The 15,841-nt window shown below is 44.9% G+C and overlaps 1 protein-coding gene across 1 annotated transcript; it reads left to right on the top strand.

Annotated features, from left to right (window-relative positions):
- Positions 1 to 101: 101 nt before the first annotated feature.
- Positions 102 to 2,862, top strand: LOC310859103 (fibroblast growth factor-binding protein 1-like). Its single transcript, XM_083765482.1, has 2 exons — positions 102 to 277; positions 1,786 to 2,862. Exon 2 carries the CDS (start codon positions 1,798 to 1,800, stop codon positions 2,584 to 2,586), a length of 789 nt encoding a protein of 262 aa, XP_083621608.1. The 5' UTR covers positions 102 to 277; positions 1,786 to 1,797; the 3' UTR covers positions 2,587 to 2,862.
- The last annotated feature ends 12,979 nt before the right edge of the window (positions 2,863 to 15,841 follow it).

Below are 15,841 nucleotides of genomic sequence, written 5' to 3'. Positions count from 1 at the left end.
GGCATTTAACATGTTGTTCACTCATTGTGTGTGTGTGACTGTGTGTGCGTGTGTGTCAGTGTGTGTGTGTGTGTGTGTGTGTGTGTGTGTGTGTGTGTGTGTGCGTGCGTGCGTGCGTGGCGCGCGCGCCTCGTGTGGGCGTGCCTCTAGATGTATAAATGCCATGTGCGAGCCCCCCCTTTCATTTGTTGTAGCCTACACGAGCCACAACATCTCTCTGTCCGCAGCATAGGCGACTATATAGGCTAGTATATTAAAGGCTACACCACGACTTTCGGTAAGTAAAAACCATTGTGTTAAGTTAATTAGTTTTTTTGGGAAGCATAATAGTAGTAGGCCTAATACAGTATAGGCTATTTATAGGCTGTGTGTGTGTGTGTGTGTGTGTGTGTGTGTGTGTGTGTGTGTGTGTGTGTGTGTGTGTGTGTGTGTGTGTGTGCGCGCGCGCGCGCGTGTGTGTGTGATGTTACATAGAAAATAGATGAAGCTCTATGATTTTTATAGCAATGTGGCACAGATATAATTTGCTTGCATGCATGTGAATGAGTTGGAACACAATAGACACACAGAATCACTTTGTCCTGTACTTTTCAGTGGAGCAAACCCACTCATGTGGGCCCCATATTTATACTACTACTATGTATACACATCACAAACATATTTAGTGCATGTCGTTCAATTCGTAAAGCACATTTCTCATTGTAAAACATTTCATTTAGCAGTTTTTCTTTATAACTTCAGAAACCATTATTATAATGTATAATGTTTCATGCCTATGTAAACAATAAGGTAGTATATTGGGGTCCATTCAAGAAGCAATATTTGACACATTTTTATTGCCAGTGCCAGTGGCAATGTGTGTCGATATTTATTAAAAACCCATTTTGGACGGGAACCCGTTTGGTGTTTTAACTAAGTATTATGTTATACTTTAGCTATTGAAAAATAGCATATCTACAAGCTCATAGCGTGCCACTGGCGCGCTACAATCTTGTAGGTCTGCTATTTTTGAAAAATCGTGAAAATGCGGCACAAATCTTTGAATATATATTCTTTCTTTCAGAAAACCTTTTTTTTTAAATTTCGACGTCAGGTCTAAATGGGTTAATACTGTAGCATCCTAGACGCGTGCCATTGTGACTGAGATGGACCTCCCAGCTCCCAGCATGCCTCAGGGCACATGTCACAGACACTTAGGTTGTGTCCCAAACCACATGCTAACGTTAAACACTACACACTACAGAGCATGCTATTTTCAGACTACTGTACTTCAGACATACTAAGAAGTTATTTGGCATACAGACAGTGCCAGTATGTGATGTCGGTCAGGCTACGAAATCACTTTGTTTTAGTTAGACAATGGTTTTGCGTGTTTATTGTGGTTGATGTTGTTGTTTAATGCTTTTATTCCATGTGTACGCATTTGATTGTGAAACCAAACCATGGCTGTTAAGAGTGTTTATGATTGGCTGGCACCCTGTTCGTTGCATATGAGGTTCTTTCTTTGGAGTGACTTTTATGTGTGAGACCTGCAATAAAAATAATTTCCTATATTAACCTCTTTCAACCTTGCGTCCCTATTTGCGGGCATGTTATTAGTTATTACATGCAAACATTTTCCAAAATATCTGATCTACAGTACAAGATCTACAAGTAGGCTAGATTAAATAGTATTGTGCGATGAAGTATATATTTGGCTTCAGTGCTTATGATGTTTTCATGTGCTGTTGATCTTCAACCCACCAGTCATTGAAAAAAAACCTCCGTTTCTATGTTCCACTCCAGGTCGAGAAGGAAATGATGCTGCTTGGGAGTCTGGCACCGTGTGTGTTGCTGCTGTGTGCCTGCGTCGTGCAGCACTTCTCCATGTCCGCTGCTGCGCGAGACAGGGGTCACCCCAAAGGTCACGGCGGCAGAGGAGCGGAGCCAGCCAGCCAGCCGGCAAGCCAGCGAGCCGGTGCGAGGGCCGCGGCTGCCAACAAGGGCAAGTTCTCCACTAAGGACAAAATGCAGTGCACGTGGGCCGCGAGAGAGGACCAGGACATGCTGGTCAAGCTGCGCGTGCACTGCCAGAACCCAGAGGCTCGCGTCACAGGCGGGGTCACGGTCAGCTGTGAATACTCTGCCAAACCCTCGAGCTGCGCGGAGTACGCCTCAAACCAGGCCAGCTTCTGGAAGCAGGTGGCCCGCTCGCTGAAAAAGCTGCAGAGGAAACTCTGCACGGACGACCGCGCGCTGGTCAAGGCGGGGGTGTGCAGGCGCGCCTCCCGTGACGCACATTTCAAGCTGGATCTCCACACCGCAGTGGTGTCTGAGCAGCAACCAGGCGACAACGTGAGGCAGTCGGAGACACCTCGACCTCAGACTCCATCACCCGACCGCCCTACCACCACCATCACCCCCGCCACCACCACCACCACCACCACCACCACCAAGAGACTCCAAACCCAGGGCACGCCGACCCCGGAGAAGTCCTGCACAGAGCGTGTGGACCAGCAGAAGCTGGCAGAAGAGTACTGCAACAGCTCGTGGGCCAGCCTTTGCACGTTTTTCTTTTCCATGGTGCAAAGTGGTTCTGAATGCTGACCGAATACAGAACTCTACCTCCCCAAGTGGATTAAGTTAAACACCTTGATTTTCTGAGCGGAAGGTCCCACCTCCATTATTCAGACTATTGCCTCAGCCTTGCCTGTCGAACTGAAGACATTGATTCTTGTACACCGTGGAGAAATGGACAGCAGCAAAGTGCATTTACATGAGTACTGTACTTTACTTGAGTATTTTCTTTTTTGGAAGCATATGAATTTCGCGTCACTACGTTTCACAGACATAGTTGTACTTTTGACTCCCCCGCGACTCAAACCACTTTAAAAAAAAAAGTGAAAATAGGCAATCTACAAATCGATGCAACACGTGAGCTCATTATTTGGAAGATTTTTTGAAGATTTCTGGGGGGTTTTAAATTCATTTTTGAACATTTCTTCATTTCAACAGAGCAATGCATTGATAGGCCTACTAGTAAAAAAGAAAAGAAAATGTGCTTTGTAATTTGTACTTTTGAATACTTGAGTATTTGTAAAAGCATGTACTTTTGATTTCTTAAATATTTTAAAAGGCAAAGTATTCCCTTACTTTAACTCAAGTACAAATTTGACTGAGCAACTTTCACTTGTAATTGAGTAATATTTGACTGGTATTTGTACTTTGACTGACTGAACTTCTGTGGTTGAGTACTTTGCCCACCACTGCTGTGAAGTTAGATGTACTACTGTCCGTTCCCAAACCAAAGAATGTATATTTCACATAGTGTATGTTTCCCATTTTGTGCAAAATGTTTTGGATGCTGGAAATAATAGCTTCACAATTATGTTTTGATGTAAATTTTAGACCTTCTCCCATGTATTCTCTGCAAAGTCTTGTTGGGGACAATTTCTGTATATTTTGAAACGTGACAATATATTTCTTTTGGGTATGGAATTACACTCTCTTCGATATGATGCACACAACACCACTAACAATGCATACCGTTTGAGCGAACGCCACTGTATTTATGCTGCACAAATAAATGTCTCCTATTTATACAGTTTCTACACTTCAGTTTCTACACATCTCATAAACACAGAACGTTATGGTTGTCTGCAGGTTTACTATAGATGTAATCTCTCAAGATTACTTCCCAGATTCAGATTGCTATAGATGTGACGAATGGATGGAGGACTTTCTGTCCCAACGTGTACAACAACATTTTCTTAATGGCATCAATCCAATGCAGAAAGAGCGAGAGAATGCATAGATGAAGGTAGCAGCATAGCAGAGAGGTACTAAATACTAAAAAATAAAAGTTAATATATGTACAAGGAACTCATTGTGTCGGGGGGATTGGTGATAAATCCTATAACTTGGATTTAGAGTTCAACAGAATAATATGGCTGAGGGGGAGAAAAAACTATTTCTGAATCTACAAGCCCTTGTGCCTCTGAGCGAACTGCGAAGGGGTCAACAAAGTAGTATGATACTGAGAGCCTTTAGAGACTGAGAAGACGTGTAAGGAAGAAGTCCTAATTGTAGAACAGTTCCATTTCCAGACTGAATACGTTGTCAACGTATTCAGTCTGGAAATGGAACTTCAGATGTAGGTTGAAGGAGAGTTGAGTGCGAGTGAGTGAGAGATAGATAGAGACAGAGAGATATTATAACTGCACGTGATATCCATGTTGACTCTTGGCACACTGCCCCTAAAACAGTGGTTCTCAAAACATGTCATGTCAAGGACCCCCAAATTGATACTTTTGGCCGTGGGACCCTTCTTTTGTTTTACGGCTCTAGCAGTGATTCGGAAGCGTTTTAATTTCAAGGACACCCAGTTTGACATGCATTAGACTACGAACCCCCATTTCACGACATTTCTATCTCTGGAACCCCGATTTATATTGTAAATTTATATTGTAAATTTAACTCTGAGAGTGTACACATGGACCGTTTGGTTAAAATGTTTACACTCTCCGAGTTACAGACCCATGAGGGTCCATTTGGGGTCCATAACTATCTATCATTTAGCTGGGGACCCCCTGGGACCTCCCTCAAGGACCCCTGGGGGTTCCCGGACCCCACTTTGAGAACCACTGCCCTAAAAAGACACAATGCCAGCCAGCTCCCAGCCGTTTATACTGCATGTACATATAATGACACCGGCGAGAAATAAGACATGCAAGACGACAGCAAGGGGCCAGAGTGTTTCACTGGTGCCCTCAAAGAGGCCTAAATAATTTAGAGCCCTTATCTTGGGATTCCTCCAGCGTGACGCGTTCTTGTGTCACTGAGCCAAGAGTTACAGCGGGCGCCTCTAAACAAAGTTGAGCGCGCCTCCGTCGGTCTCTGTAGGGCGGTGGTCTGAAAATGCCATTAATGTTCCATTATGTGTGTTTAGCGTATATATATATAAGACACCCCCGCCCTCCCGCCCTCACGTGTACCCAGATTGAGACACTGCACACACGTGCACAGATGAAAGCTTCTCCATTTCTCACTCTCTCACACGGATGAGTTTGAACGGACGCACACACACACACACACACAATTGAACACGTCCACTCCTTAAACACGTACTCACTCAAACACACGCACGCACGCACGCACACACACACACACACACACACACACACACACACACACACACACACACACACACACACACACACACACACACACACACACACACACACACACACACACACACACACACACACACACACACACACACACACACACACCTACATAAAGCACACACACTCTCAGCACACAATTGCACATGGCATCCAAATTTAGGGGTATGTATGTCTTCCAGCTTCCTGCCCGAGTCTCTAATTACTTTTTCAGTGACAGGGGCCAGCTGCGTAGGGAATGGTTCCTATGTGTTCCCTTATAGGATGCTGGGGAGCGGGAACCTTATCCACTATGGCTAACATCCAGCCTCTCACTTAGGAGGGGAAGAGCAGTGTGTGTGTGCACGCGCGCGTGTGTGTGTGTGTGTGTGTGTGTGTGTGTGTGGGTGTGTGCTGTCTGTCTTACGAGGGCCGACAGAGCAGAGAGGGTTGAGTTCCACGACCAGAACCCATCTGTCTTTGTAATCCCCGCGCAGCCTGCTCCGAGCGCACATGTGAGTTTTATTCTTTCCTGTCGGTTGCTCTTAACCTCCGGCACCTATGACCTGTTGTTCCTCAACTGACCCCCCTGCCCCATCCCGTACACACACTACCCCCATCGCTCACATGCGCACATGCACACAGACACACACTCTTCCGGATCGCCCCCTGCAAGGCACCCCCTGTCACACTCACCAAACACACACTCACTAGCTGGAGATATACAGGAGGCCAGAGAGGCATCCAACAATGTCCAGCTATAGGGGCCCACCACCACAACGGTGCTTTTCAAGTCGGGGGGGGGGGGGGGTTCCAGGGGGGAATGTAATTCGGAATGAAAAGATAGATAGATTGGCTTTCACAGTTTGACAGGAATGGCCCATTCTAACAGAATTCCCCAAATCATGAACACAGCGTCCGATTGCTCTTTGCACCCACATTCCCACTAGGCCAAGGAAGAAATGCAACCCTACATTTTTTCTAATCGGCCTCCAAGGAATCCAAGGGATTATTACGCAACTCCCCCAAATAAACCAAGCCCATTTCCATCTGGGACTGGATCCAAACTTTGCTGGCCCACAAGCTACCTGCCTCATTTTCCTGATTGTTCTTTGTTTGTTGTTGTCAGAGTACCCGTTGTACCCATTATCTGAATACAGTGCAGTAACCAGTGACCACTAACATACATACAAATACAAACCCATCCTTGATGCCTTAAAAGAACTGCTGAAGGCATAAATGGGAGACAGAATATGGATTTGAAGAAAGACAGACAGACAGACAGACATTAATTTCATGCATTGCCTGCAGGCCAATCCATGTAGCCGATGGTTTGGGTTGTGTAGAAAACCCCACCACTCTAGCTGAGAGTGGGGTGGAGTAGTGGCAGGTTGCCTTGTTGGTGGTGTGGACGGGGCCAACAATCAGCACACCTGGGGACTATATATAGGCCTAACTAAGCAGCAGACAAACATTTTGTCCCTCACTGAGAGGTGCTTGCAGCACCACAACTCCTTCGTGCCTGTATACCGATGCATTACTGTAAGTCTGCCCTTCCCTAATTACCAGAATGCCCCTCCGAATATTATTTTGTGTCTGATTACGCCTGACTTATCCCCATTACTGATTGTTACTCATTTCCTTGTCTTGTCAGTTAAAATCTTAAACCATCATTCATCCTCATTCCACCAATGTCACTGAATAAACCTCTTGACTATCAAACTGCCTGATCTGTGGACCTCACATGCTCTTATAGGCATGCAGGTGTAGGAGTGCACAAACTGTACAACAGCCAGCCTCCTTTTACCAGTCAGAATATCTCTCAGGTTGTCCAATCAGGGATAGCCGATGCCTACATCCCTGATAGACATTAAGTGCATCAGAACCCACAGACGGACAGATATTAGACATGCATGCTTTTAAGATTCTGGACAAGTTAACTGAGATCTCCTGGATTTGCAGGAAGCTGTCAGTGAAGTCTATACTATGAGGGCTCCTATTTGGGGAGGCCTTATAGTTTAAGGATCTAGTTTCTTTTTTTTTTAAGATATTTTTTTGCGGCTTACGCCTTTTTATTGATTTTTGAAGGGACAGACAGTAGGCTGACAGGAAACGGGAGAGAGATGGGGGGATGACATGCAGTAAAGGCCGTGTCGGGTCCGGGAGTCGAACCCGCGGCACACTGCGACTGGATTACCAGACCGGTGCCCAGACCGTTACGCTACGGCCTGGGCCAAGGATCTAGTTTAAGGCCTACAGGTGCTTGGGGGAGGGAGTTGTGAACTAGTCAGTTAGCTTGAACCCAGTTTTAACTAGGTACCGCCTTCTTATATGATTCCAAATACTTACTTACAGTATGAGATACTTACTTATAGTATGAAATAAGTAAGTATGTGCCTATACTTTATAGACTGACGTTATGGCCTGGCGTCACGCTGTCAACCGTTTCTGTGACAACTGATGTGTCGTTATTGTTCGAGACAATCGAGAGTTATCTGATAGTCCAATAAACAGGCTGTAAACATAAGTCATGGAATCATAAGAACTGGCATATTTTAATGATTGCCCGGGATACTTATCCCAAAATGGTCCATGTGCATATGAACAGCAAAGACATAGATGAAAGCAAATACGACCTGTTACATCACGAATCAGATTGTTCGATCATATCAGTTGAAGCGCAGGCCAGAGAGCTCTGACGTGTCCCACTCTTTCAGACACCTATATAGATAACTTTCTGTCTCTCTCTCTGTGACCTTGCTTGAGCACAGCTAGGGAGCACTCTTATACATAATGGTAACTGCTTATTGCTTAATATGTATACTTTATCCCATCACAACACACGGCCCAATTACTTATTTCCCATTTGAGCCACGGACCACCATTTGAGGAGATTTAGCCTCTCAGAACCAAAACGGAATAGTTTCTTATCGTTGGATAAGATTTTGTCCACAATTCCATGCTGTATTGATGTGGTACCACGGAGAGATAACAGGCAAACCCAATTTTTTTTTATATACATTCTCTTATAGTAATGCAATGTTTATCAACAATTTAACTCTTGAGGGCGTAGAATGACATTTTAGACTCTCTCAACCCTGAGTTAATTAATGATCTACACTTCTACAGTATAGGGTCCATTTGAGTATACCAACTCTCCATCATTTAGCTGGGGACCACCTGGAGCCTCCTCAAGGACCACTGGTGGTCCCCGGACCACTGGTTGAAAACCACTGCTCTAAATCAACCATTACCATTACCTTTTAAAAACAAAACGTAAAATATTTACCTTAAAAAATATAAATAATAAAACGGTGAACATCATTTTATGTATTCAACTTTAATAGGCATACACTTTAGAATTAGAGGAGGAGGAGGAGCCCCCGTATGTATACTAACTAAGCAACAATAACATGTACAAAGTGAGACATCTGTGAGGGTCCCTGTCGACCTCTCCATTCAGCACCCCTCTCTCCCCCCTTTCCCCGAAGTCCCCTCTCGCTCTGTCTTTGATGGCACCGGAGGGTGGGTGGGTCGGGGGTGGGGTTCCTCAGCATATTGGTTTACCACCGCACCCCCGCCCCGCCTCCTCCCCAAAACAAGGACGCACTCAGGGGGCCACCCTGTCAGATGGGAAGGAAGTAGTTAGGGGTCGGAGGTCAAGGGTGTGACGGAAGGAAATGAAGCGACTGTTTAAGTCTAGTGATTTAAGTCTAGTTTCTGGTCTCCGCCCACCCATTTCCCATCCTTACTGGGGATCAGGTACATAATGCCTGAAGATTTTAACCATACAATATTCAAACCATTGGCATTTCAGTTACAGGCAAGTCATGGCAGGTACATTGGTTTTAACCACTGAAGCCCTATCAGTGCTGGTACTGTACTTAAGTACAGTTTTGAGGTATTTGTACTTTACGTGAGTATTTCCAATATTACAATATTACATCTCAGATCCAAATATTGTACTTTTACTCCACTACAATTATTTGAAAACTTTAGTTGCTAGTTACTTTGTAGTGGCCATTTGAAAACTTAAAATGAGACTATCTGCATAAATACAATAGTACTTTCTACTTTTGGTACTTTAAGTACATTTTGTAACCAATACTTTTGTACTTGAATTCTGGACTTTTACTTGTAACAGAGTATTTCTATATTGCAGTATTGATACTTACAAAAATACAAAATGTGAGTACTTTTTCCACCTTTTTTAAAAAGGTTTTTTTAAAAGGACCGTAGCGGCGGCTTAACGTGTTTAGTCCTACACCTCTCCATTTCGTCACCGTCGCGTTTCGTGCCCTGAGCAATGTGGCCTATCTCTTATGACAGTGGTTCTCAAGAGGTCCTCTTATGACAGTGGTTCTCAAGAGGTCCTCTTATGACAATGGTTCTCAAGAGGTCCTCTTATGACAGTGGTTCTCAAGAGGTCCGGGGACCACCAGTGGTTCTCAAGAGGTCCTCTTATGACAGTGGTTCTCAAGAGGTCCTCTTATGACAGTGGTTCTCAAGAGGTCCACTTATGACAGTGGTTCTCAAGAGGTCCTCTTATGACAGTGGTTCTCAAGAGGTCCTCTTATGACAGTGGTTCTCAAGAGGTCCTCTTATGACAGTGGTTCTCAAGAGGTCCTCTTATGACAGTGGTTCTCAAGAGGTCCTCTTATGACAGTGGTTCTCAAGAGGTCCGGGGACCACCAGTGGTTCTCAAGAGGTCCGGGGACCACTAGTGGTTCTCAACCAGAGGTCCGGGGACCACCAGTGGTTCTTGAGGGGGTTCCAGATGGTCCCCAGTTAAACTTCTCTCCTATGGTACCACCATAGTGGCCAATGCTGTTTGGCTATTTTGAGTGGCCAAATCGCATCAGTCACGCATACATGTCTTAATTTAAGTCATAACACCTGGTACTTAAGATGTGCAAAATATGCCCCTAAATGTCATCAAATGGTCTGTGGCTTAAATCAATGCAGAATAAATAATGGGCCGTGACATGAAAACACGCCCCCTCCCCCTCCACACACACCTGCTGCAAACAGACAGACACATACATGTTTGGTAATTGGTAGTAAAACGAGTGAAATAAACAACTTATAATGTAACTTTACACCTCATGGAAGTTGAGTGGAGTAGTCTGCGTTGTTAGGAAGTGTAAAACCACTCAGACAACTAGTGTGTGACAGTTTGAAAGAGAAGTTAATTAATCTTCATAACAAACGGCTTGGTCATTTTGTTTTTATTCTGCAGGTCAGTTATAGCTACCTATTCTAAGCATTAATCGGCGCGCGTGCGTGTGCGCGCGTGTGTGTGTGCGTGTGTGTGTGTGTGTGTGTGTGTGTGTGTGTGTGTGTGTGTGTGAGCTAGGGAAGAAGAGTGAAATGAGCAAACTTGAAGTGCTGTGTGCATGCAAATATACAGGCACAATATTTAGTTTTGTGGTATATCACAGCACTGAATCCTTGTATGAAACCTCATTCTTAACTGTTTACCTGAAAGTGATATATTGAACCAAGTGTTACACAACCTGAACTGCACATCTATATTTCTGTCTCTCAATTTATTTCAAGGTATACCCTAGTCTAGTCCTAGGAGGTCTAGTCCTAACCTGACGCTGCCAGATCCAAGAAGCTTGCTACACAAATTTGTTTCACAGCTTATTGGGATCTGGGATCGCGGAAGCAAATTCGATGACGGGGCTGTTCCTTTTTTTCAAGATACTTGGTAGATGATTGGATGGGACCGTCTGTCTATCACCGTGTGGGCGTGCAAACACAACCAATCATATTGACGTGTCTATATAGCTTCACATCCGGTTTCGCACATATCCCGCCCTTAGCTCACGCTGATTGGTCCGGTACGGAACGGATTTTTGTCAGCTCAACTGCCTGAGAGATCCCAGATGAGTGCTGTGTTGGGGAACATGGTTACCCAATACCGCCCTCATCTGGCAGCGTCAGGTTAGTCTAGTCCTGGCATGTCCAAATTCCCCACAGCTTCCTTCCTTCCTTAAATGTGTCATTTATCCGATATAAAACTAACATTACACCTACGTGTACTAGGCTTTGTATGTTGTGACGGGATATAATAGACTGTACTGTATACTAGTGGTTCCCAAAGTGGGGTCCGGGGACCCCCAGTGGTACTTGAGGGAGTTCCAGGGGGTCCCCAGCTAAATTATATTTAGGAACCAAATGGACCCTTATGGGTCTGTAACTCAGAGATTGTACAAATGGATCAATAAAAAAAAATCAAAAGGTTCCTTTGATTTTACAATATACATTGGGGTCCCAGAGATAGAAATGCCATTGCCGGTGGCGTAATTCAGGTCAAACCGGGGGCCCTTGAAATAAAAATGCTTGAAAATCACTGCTATAGCCATAAATATCTTCTCTCATGGGGGTCCTTGGCATATGTTTTCAAATGGGGGTCCGCGGGCTAATTGGTGTCAATTTGGAGTTCCTTGCATGAAAAGGTTTGGGAACCACTGCTGTATACTACTTGGCTGTATAGTATATGCATAGAGTGTAGGCCTATAGGATCGACTGACCGCCGTGATGTCATAGAGTGTAGGCCTATAGGATCGACTGACCGCTGTGATGTCATAGAGTGTAGGCCTATAGGATCGACTGACCGCTGTGATGTCATAGAGTGTAGGCCTATAGGATCGACTGACCGCTGTGATGTCATAGAGCAGGGGTCCTCAACTAGAAATGATGAAGGTCCACAAATAATTTTTTTAATAAGACCGAGGTCCGGTCCCATGCGCGGCGTCCATCGGAGAGCGGGGCTCTATGCCCGTTTAGTATGGTCAAGCCAAGCTTATACAAATCAGATCGCCTTCCACCCAACCAATAATGGGGTGCAGAGTGCAGGCCCGGAGTGGAACTCCAAATCAGGTCCTGGCAGGCCACACTGTGCGCGCGCGCGCCAGAATTTTGGGGGCCCTTGGGGGACATTTTGGGGGCCTTTGCAGCACTTTCACATGAGAAATGTACCATCTGATGTTATTTATGGTCCGCCAGTTGAGTACCCCTGTCATAGTGTAGGCATATAGGATCGACTGACCGCTGTGATGTCATAGAGTGTAGGCCTATAGGATCGACTGACCGCTGTGATGTCATAGAGTGTAAACCTACAGGATCGACTGACCGCTGTGATGTCATAGAGTGTAGGCCTATAGGATCGACTGACCGCTGTGATGTCATAGAGTGTAAACCTACAAGATCGACTGACCGCTTTGATGTCATAGTGTAGGCCTATAGGATCGACTGACCGCTGTGATGTCATAGAGTGTAAGCGAGTAAGAAGTAAGGAAACATCCCTAATCTTAACCCATGGAATGGTGTATGAACCCCCACCACTATTGTGTCAGCTGGGTCTATGATGGACCCACCCGACACAACAGTGGCTTTTAGTTCATGATGGTAAGCTACTGTATAATATAGAGTATATATGTGTGAGAAGAAATCCAGAACCCTGCAGGCTCATTATATAACTCTGCAATGTAAAGTTGCAGCTCTCTAGGTCCAGGAGATTGCTCTAAGTGGGCTGTTGGGTTGTGTGTGTGTGTGTGTGTGTGTGTGTGTGTGTGTGTGTGTGTGTGTGTGTGTGTGTGTGTGTGTGTGTGTGTGTGTGTGTGTGTGTGTGTGTCAGAAAGAGAGAGATAGTCTTTCACCCTTCACCCTTGTGCGTGAGAGAAAGAAAAAGAAAGAAAGAGAGAGAGAGACAGAGCCAGAGAGTGCATGACACAAAGTAATTATAAATTCAATTATATAGTTCATGGCCTCATCCCATTACACTTCTGTTTGATCTTAGCATGAACACACACACACACACACACACACATACACACACACACACACACACACACACACACACACACACACACACACACACACACACATACATGTGTGTGCACGCACGTGTGCATCATGCAGTCCAGAGGTGTCCAGGAAGTGGTTGAAAGCTAGCAGGGAGGTATAGAGGTCGAGGCTTCTCTTTTTCCGGAACCAGAGCCTTTGTTTGTTTTACACTGTCAAAGGTCAACAGGTTGTTAAAAGATCACACACACGCGCACGCACACACACACACACACATACTCACACTCACGCACACATGTGGCACACAAAAACCTATACAACAATTGAAGCAAAAGAAAATTGTGTTTAGACGGGATGTGTGTGTGTGTGTGTGTGTGTGTGTGTGTGTGTGTGTGTGTGTGTGTGTGTGTGTGTGTGTGTGTGTGTGTGTGTGTGTGTCTGCACACGTGCGTGTTTGTAATTATGTGATTCCATATCATTAGTAGGTGGTTTTCTGTGGAATTCGCTGGCAGGCAGCCGGTGCCAACTCTGGCCTGTATCGGGTTGTCACTAACACACACACACACACACACACACACACACACACACACACACACACACACACACACACACACACACACACACACACACACACACACACACACACACACACACACACACACACACACACACACACACACTGCCCCAACTGCAGGGCCATGCTGCTACTTTGGCACAGAACCAAAGAATAGCATGGTGGGCTGTGATTGGAGGAAATTGCATATCATGTTGCTAGGCAGCCAATCACAAGCTCAGAAGAGTTATCTCCTGATTCCACTTCCTGTGTGCCTTTAGCCTCGTAGGAAGTGGATTTGGGGGGATTACTTTTGATGGAATGTGGGAGTGTTAGGGAAAAGATTAAAACCCATAAGTTTGATATTAACAGCATGACCATGAAATGTCTGAAGAGGTAGGAATTAACCACATGAACCCCGAGCATTATACCAATGTTCATCATAACAGACGAACAAGACTAAGTGAACATTCTGTGAAAATAGCAGATCTTTGATTGTTGCGATGAGTTGTGAGCTTGGCTTTTGGCAAATTGAGTGGGGAAAAAGGTGTGTGTGTGTGTGTGTGTGTGTGTGTGTGTGTGTGTGTGTGTGTGTGTTTGTGTGTGCGTGCGTGCGTGCGTGCGTGCGTGCGTGTGTGCGTGCGTGCGTGCATCTGATGTCATATGAGGTCATATCATATCAACAAACCCTGCCATTCCAGGCTTGAGGCGCGTTGGTAGACTCCCTTTGTTCCAGAGAACACAAGTACTTTGCAAAGACTTTCACAGCATATTATGTTTATTGTCAATTGTGTTTTAAGTATAATTGTTTGGCACCTGGCTCTCCTGCAGTACTGGTGATCCTCTTGATTGAGTGGGGGAAGGTACAAACTAAAGTGCTATAGAGCAGTCTGTTTTGTGTTGTGGCCAATGGTCCTGGGCTTCGCATCCTCATCGTTTGGCATGGCCCTCTTACCCCATATTACCGAGTTTCGCAAAAAACGACTAGCCAGAACTGCTATGTTTGGCTGAATGAGAAGAAGAAAACAGACAAAAACAATAAGGGACCAAGGCCCTAGCAGTTAGCAGTGATTCTCAACCCGTTAGTCGACTGACTCCCGTTTCATGTCATTTCAATCTCTGGGACCCCCAAATTATATTGTAAAATCAATGTTAATTTAACTCTGAGAGTGCACAAATGGAACCAAATGGACCCGTGACCCATTTGACCCATTTGTACACTCTCAGAGTTACAGACCCATAATTGGTCCATTTGGTTCCTAACTATCATTTAGCTGGGGACCCCCTGAAACTCCCTCGAGGACCCCTGGGGGTCCCCAGTTTGGGAACCACTGGTCTATATTAACCCATGCATCAAAGGCACGAAGGAAGGAAGGAAGGAAGGAAAGTGTGTTTGGGTGTGTCAGAGCTCAGTATCAATGAACAGACATATCCAGTGTGTGATACCACCATTATGGTGAGGCTGTAGTATGAATGATAACCATCTGCTCACCTCATTCACACTGCAGTCTGATATCTCTCGCACACAGACAGACAGACAGACGAGAAAACATATTGCCGAATCAAAAGTGGAATAAAGAAATAAAGTACACAGAGCTGTGTTACTTTGTAACTTAGACGATTTTTTATTTTTTTTATTTTACAAAACCATAAGAATTGGGCATTTGCGGTCAGAAATGCGACATACCAAAGCCTACACGGATTGTGCAGTTGACGCACTGTGATTGGCCAGTCGCTGTGATTGACAGCCTAAACCTAACCTTAACCTCAGTAAAACTATACGTAAACCTAACCCTAACCTTAACCTCACCTCAGTAAAGTTAACTTGCCAGGGGGCGTGGTTATAAGCACAACCCGTGTAGGAATTAGTATGTAGCATCAGAAATAATTACATAACTAGATACTAAAAACAATATTTCAATGTTTCGCATTCACGTGGGGACAAATAACAGTACCGGTAGATGTATCATATGTATTTATGGTGTGTACTGTACGTACGTACAGTTTTTCTATGTAGAGATCACTCTGGGCAGGACTCCACACAATGATTATAGTAGTAAGGTGGCTGTATTCCACTATAGACATCCTGCTCCTGTCACAACAGCTCACAAATCTTGCAGATATTTTAATCATTAGTCATGTTTTCTCTCTCCTTTCCACTCCTATCCCGTGTGTGGAGGTGGTAATGTGCCTCTCCTGGCTGCCTTAGTGCCTTTCTTTGAGGGACTTTGCGTCCCAAGTCCTAAAACAAACACCTGAGGCAACACACACACACACACACACACACACACACACACACACACACACACACACACACACACACACACACACACAC

Source organism: Protomyctophum parallelum (genome assembly GCF_964188405.1).
Source record: "Protomyctophum parallelum genome assembly, chromosome: 5".
Classification (NCBI taxonomy): Eukaryota; Metazoa; Chordata; class Actinopteri; order Myctophiformes; family Myctophidae; genus Protomyctophum; species Protomyctophum parallelum.
This window is presented reverse-complemented; position numbering and strand designations above follow the sequence as displayed.

What these genes read in the sequence shown, in the direction of transcription:
- LOC310859103 (XM_083765482.1), top strand. Translation starts at nt 1,798, where the DNA reads ATGATGCTGCTTGGGAGTCTGGCACCGTGTGTGTTGCTGCTGTGTGCC.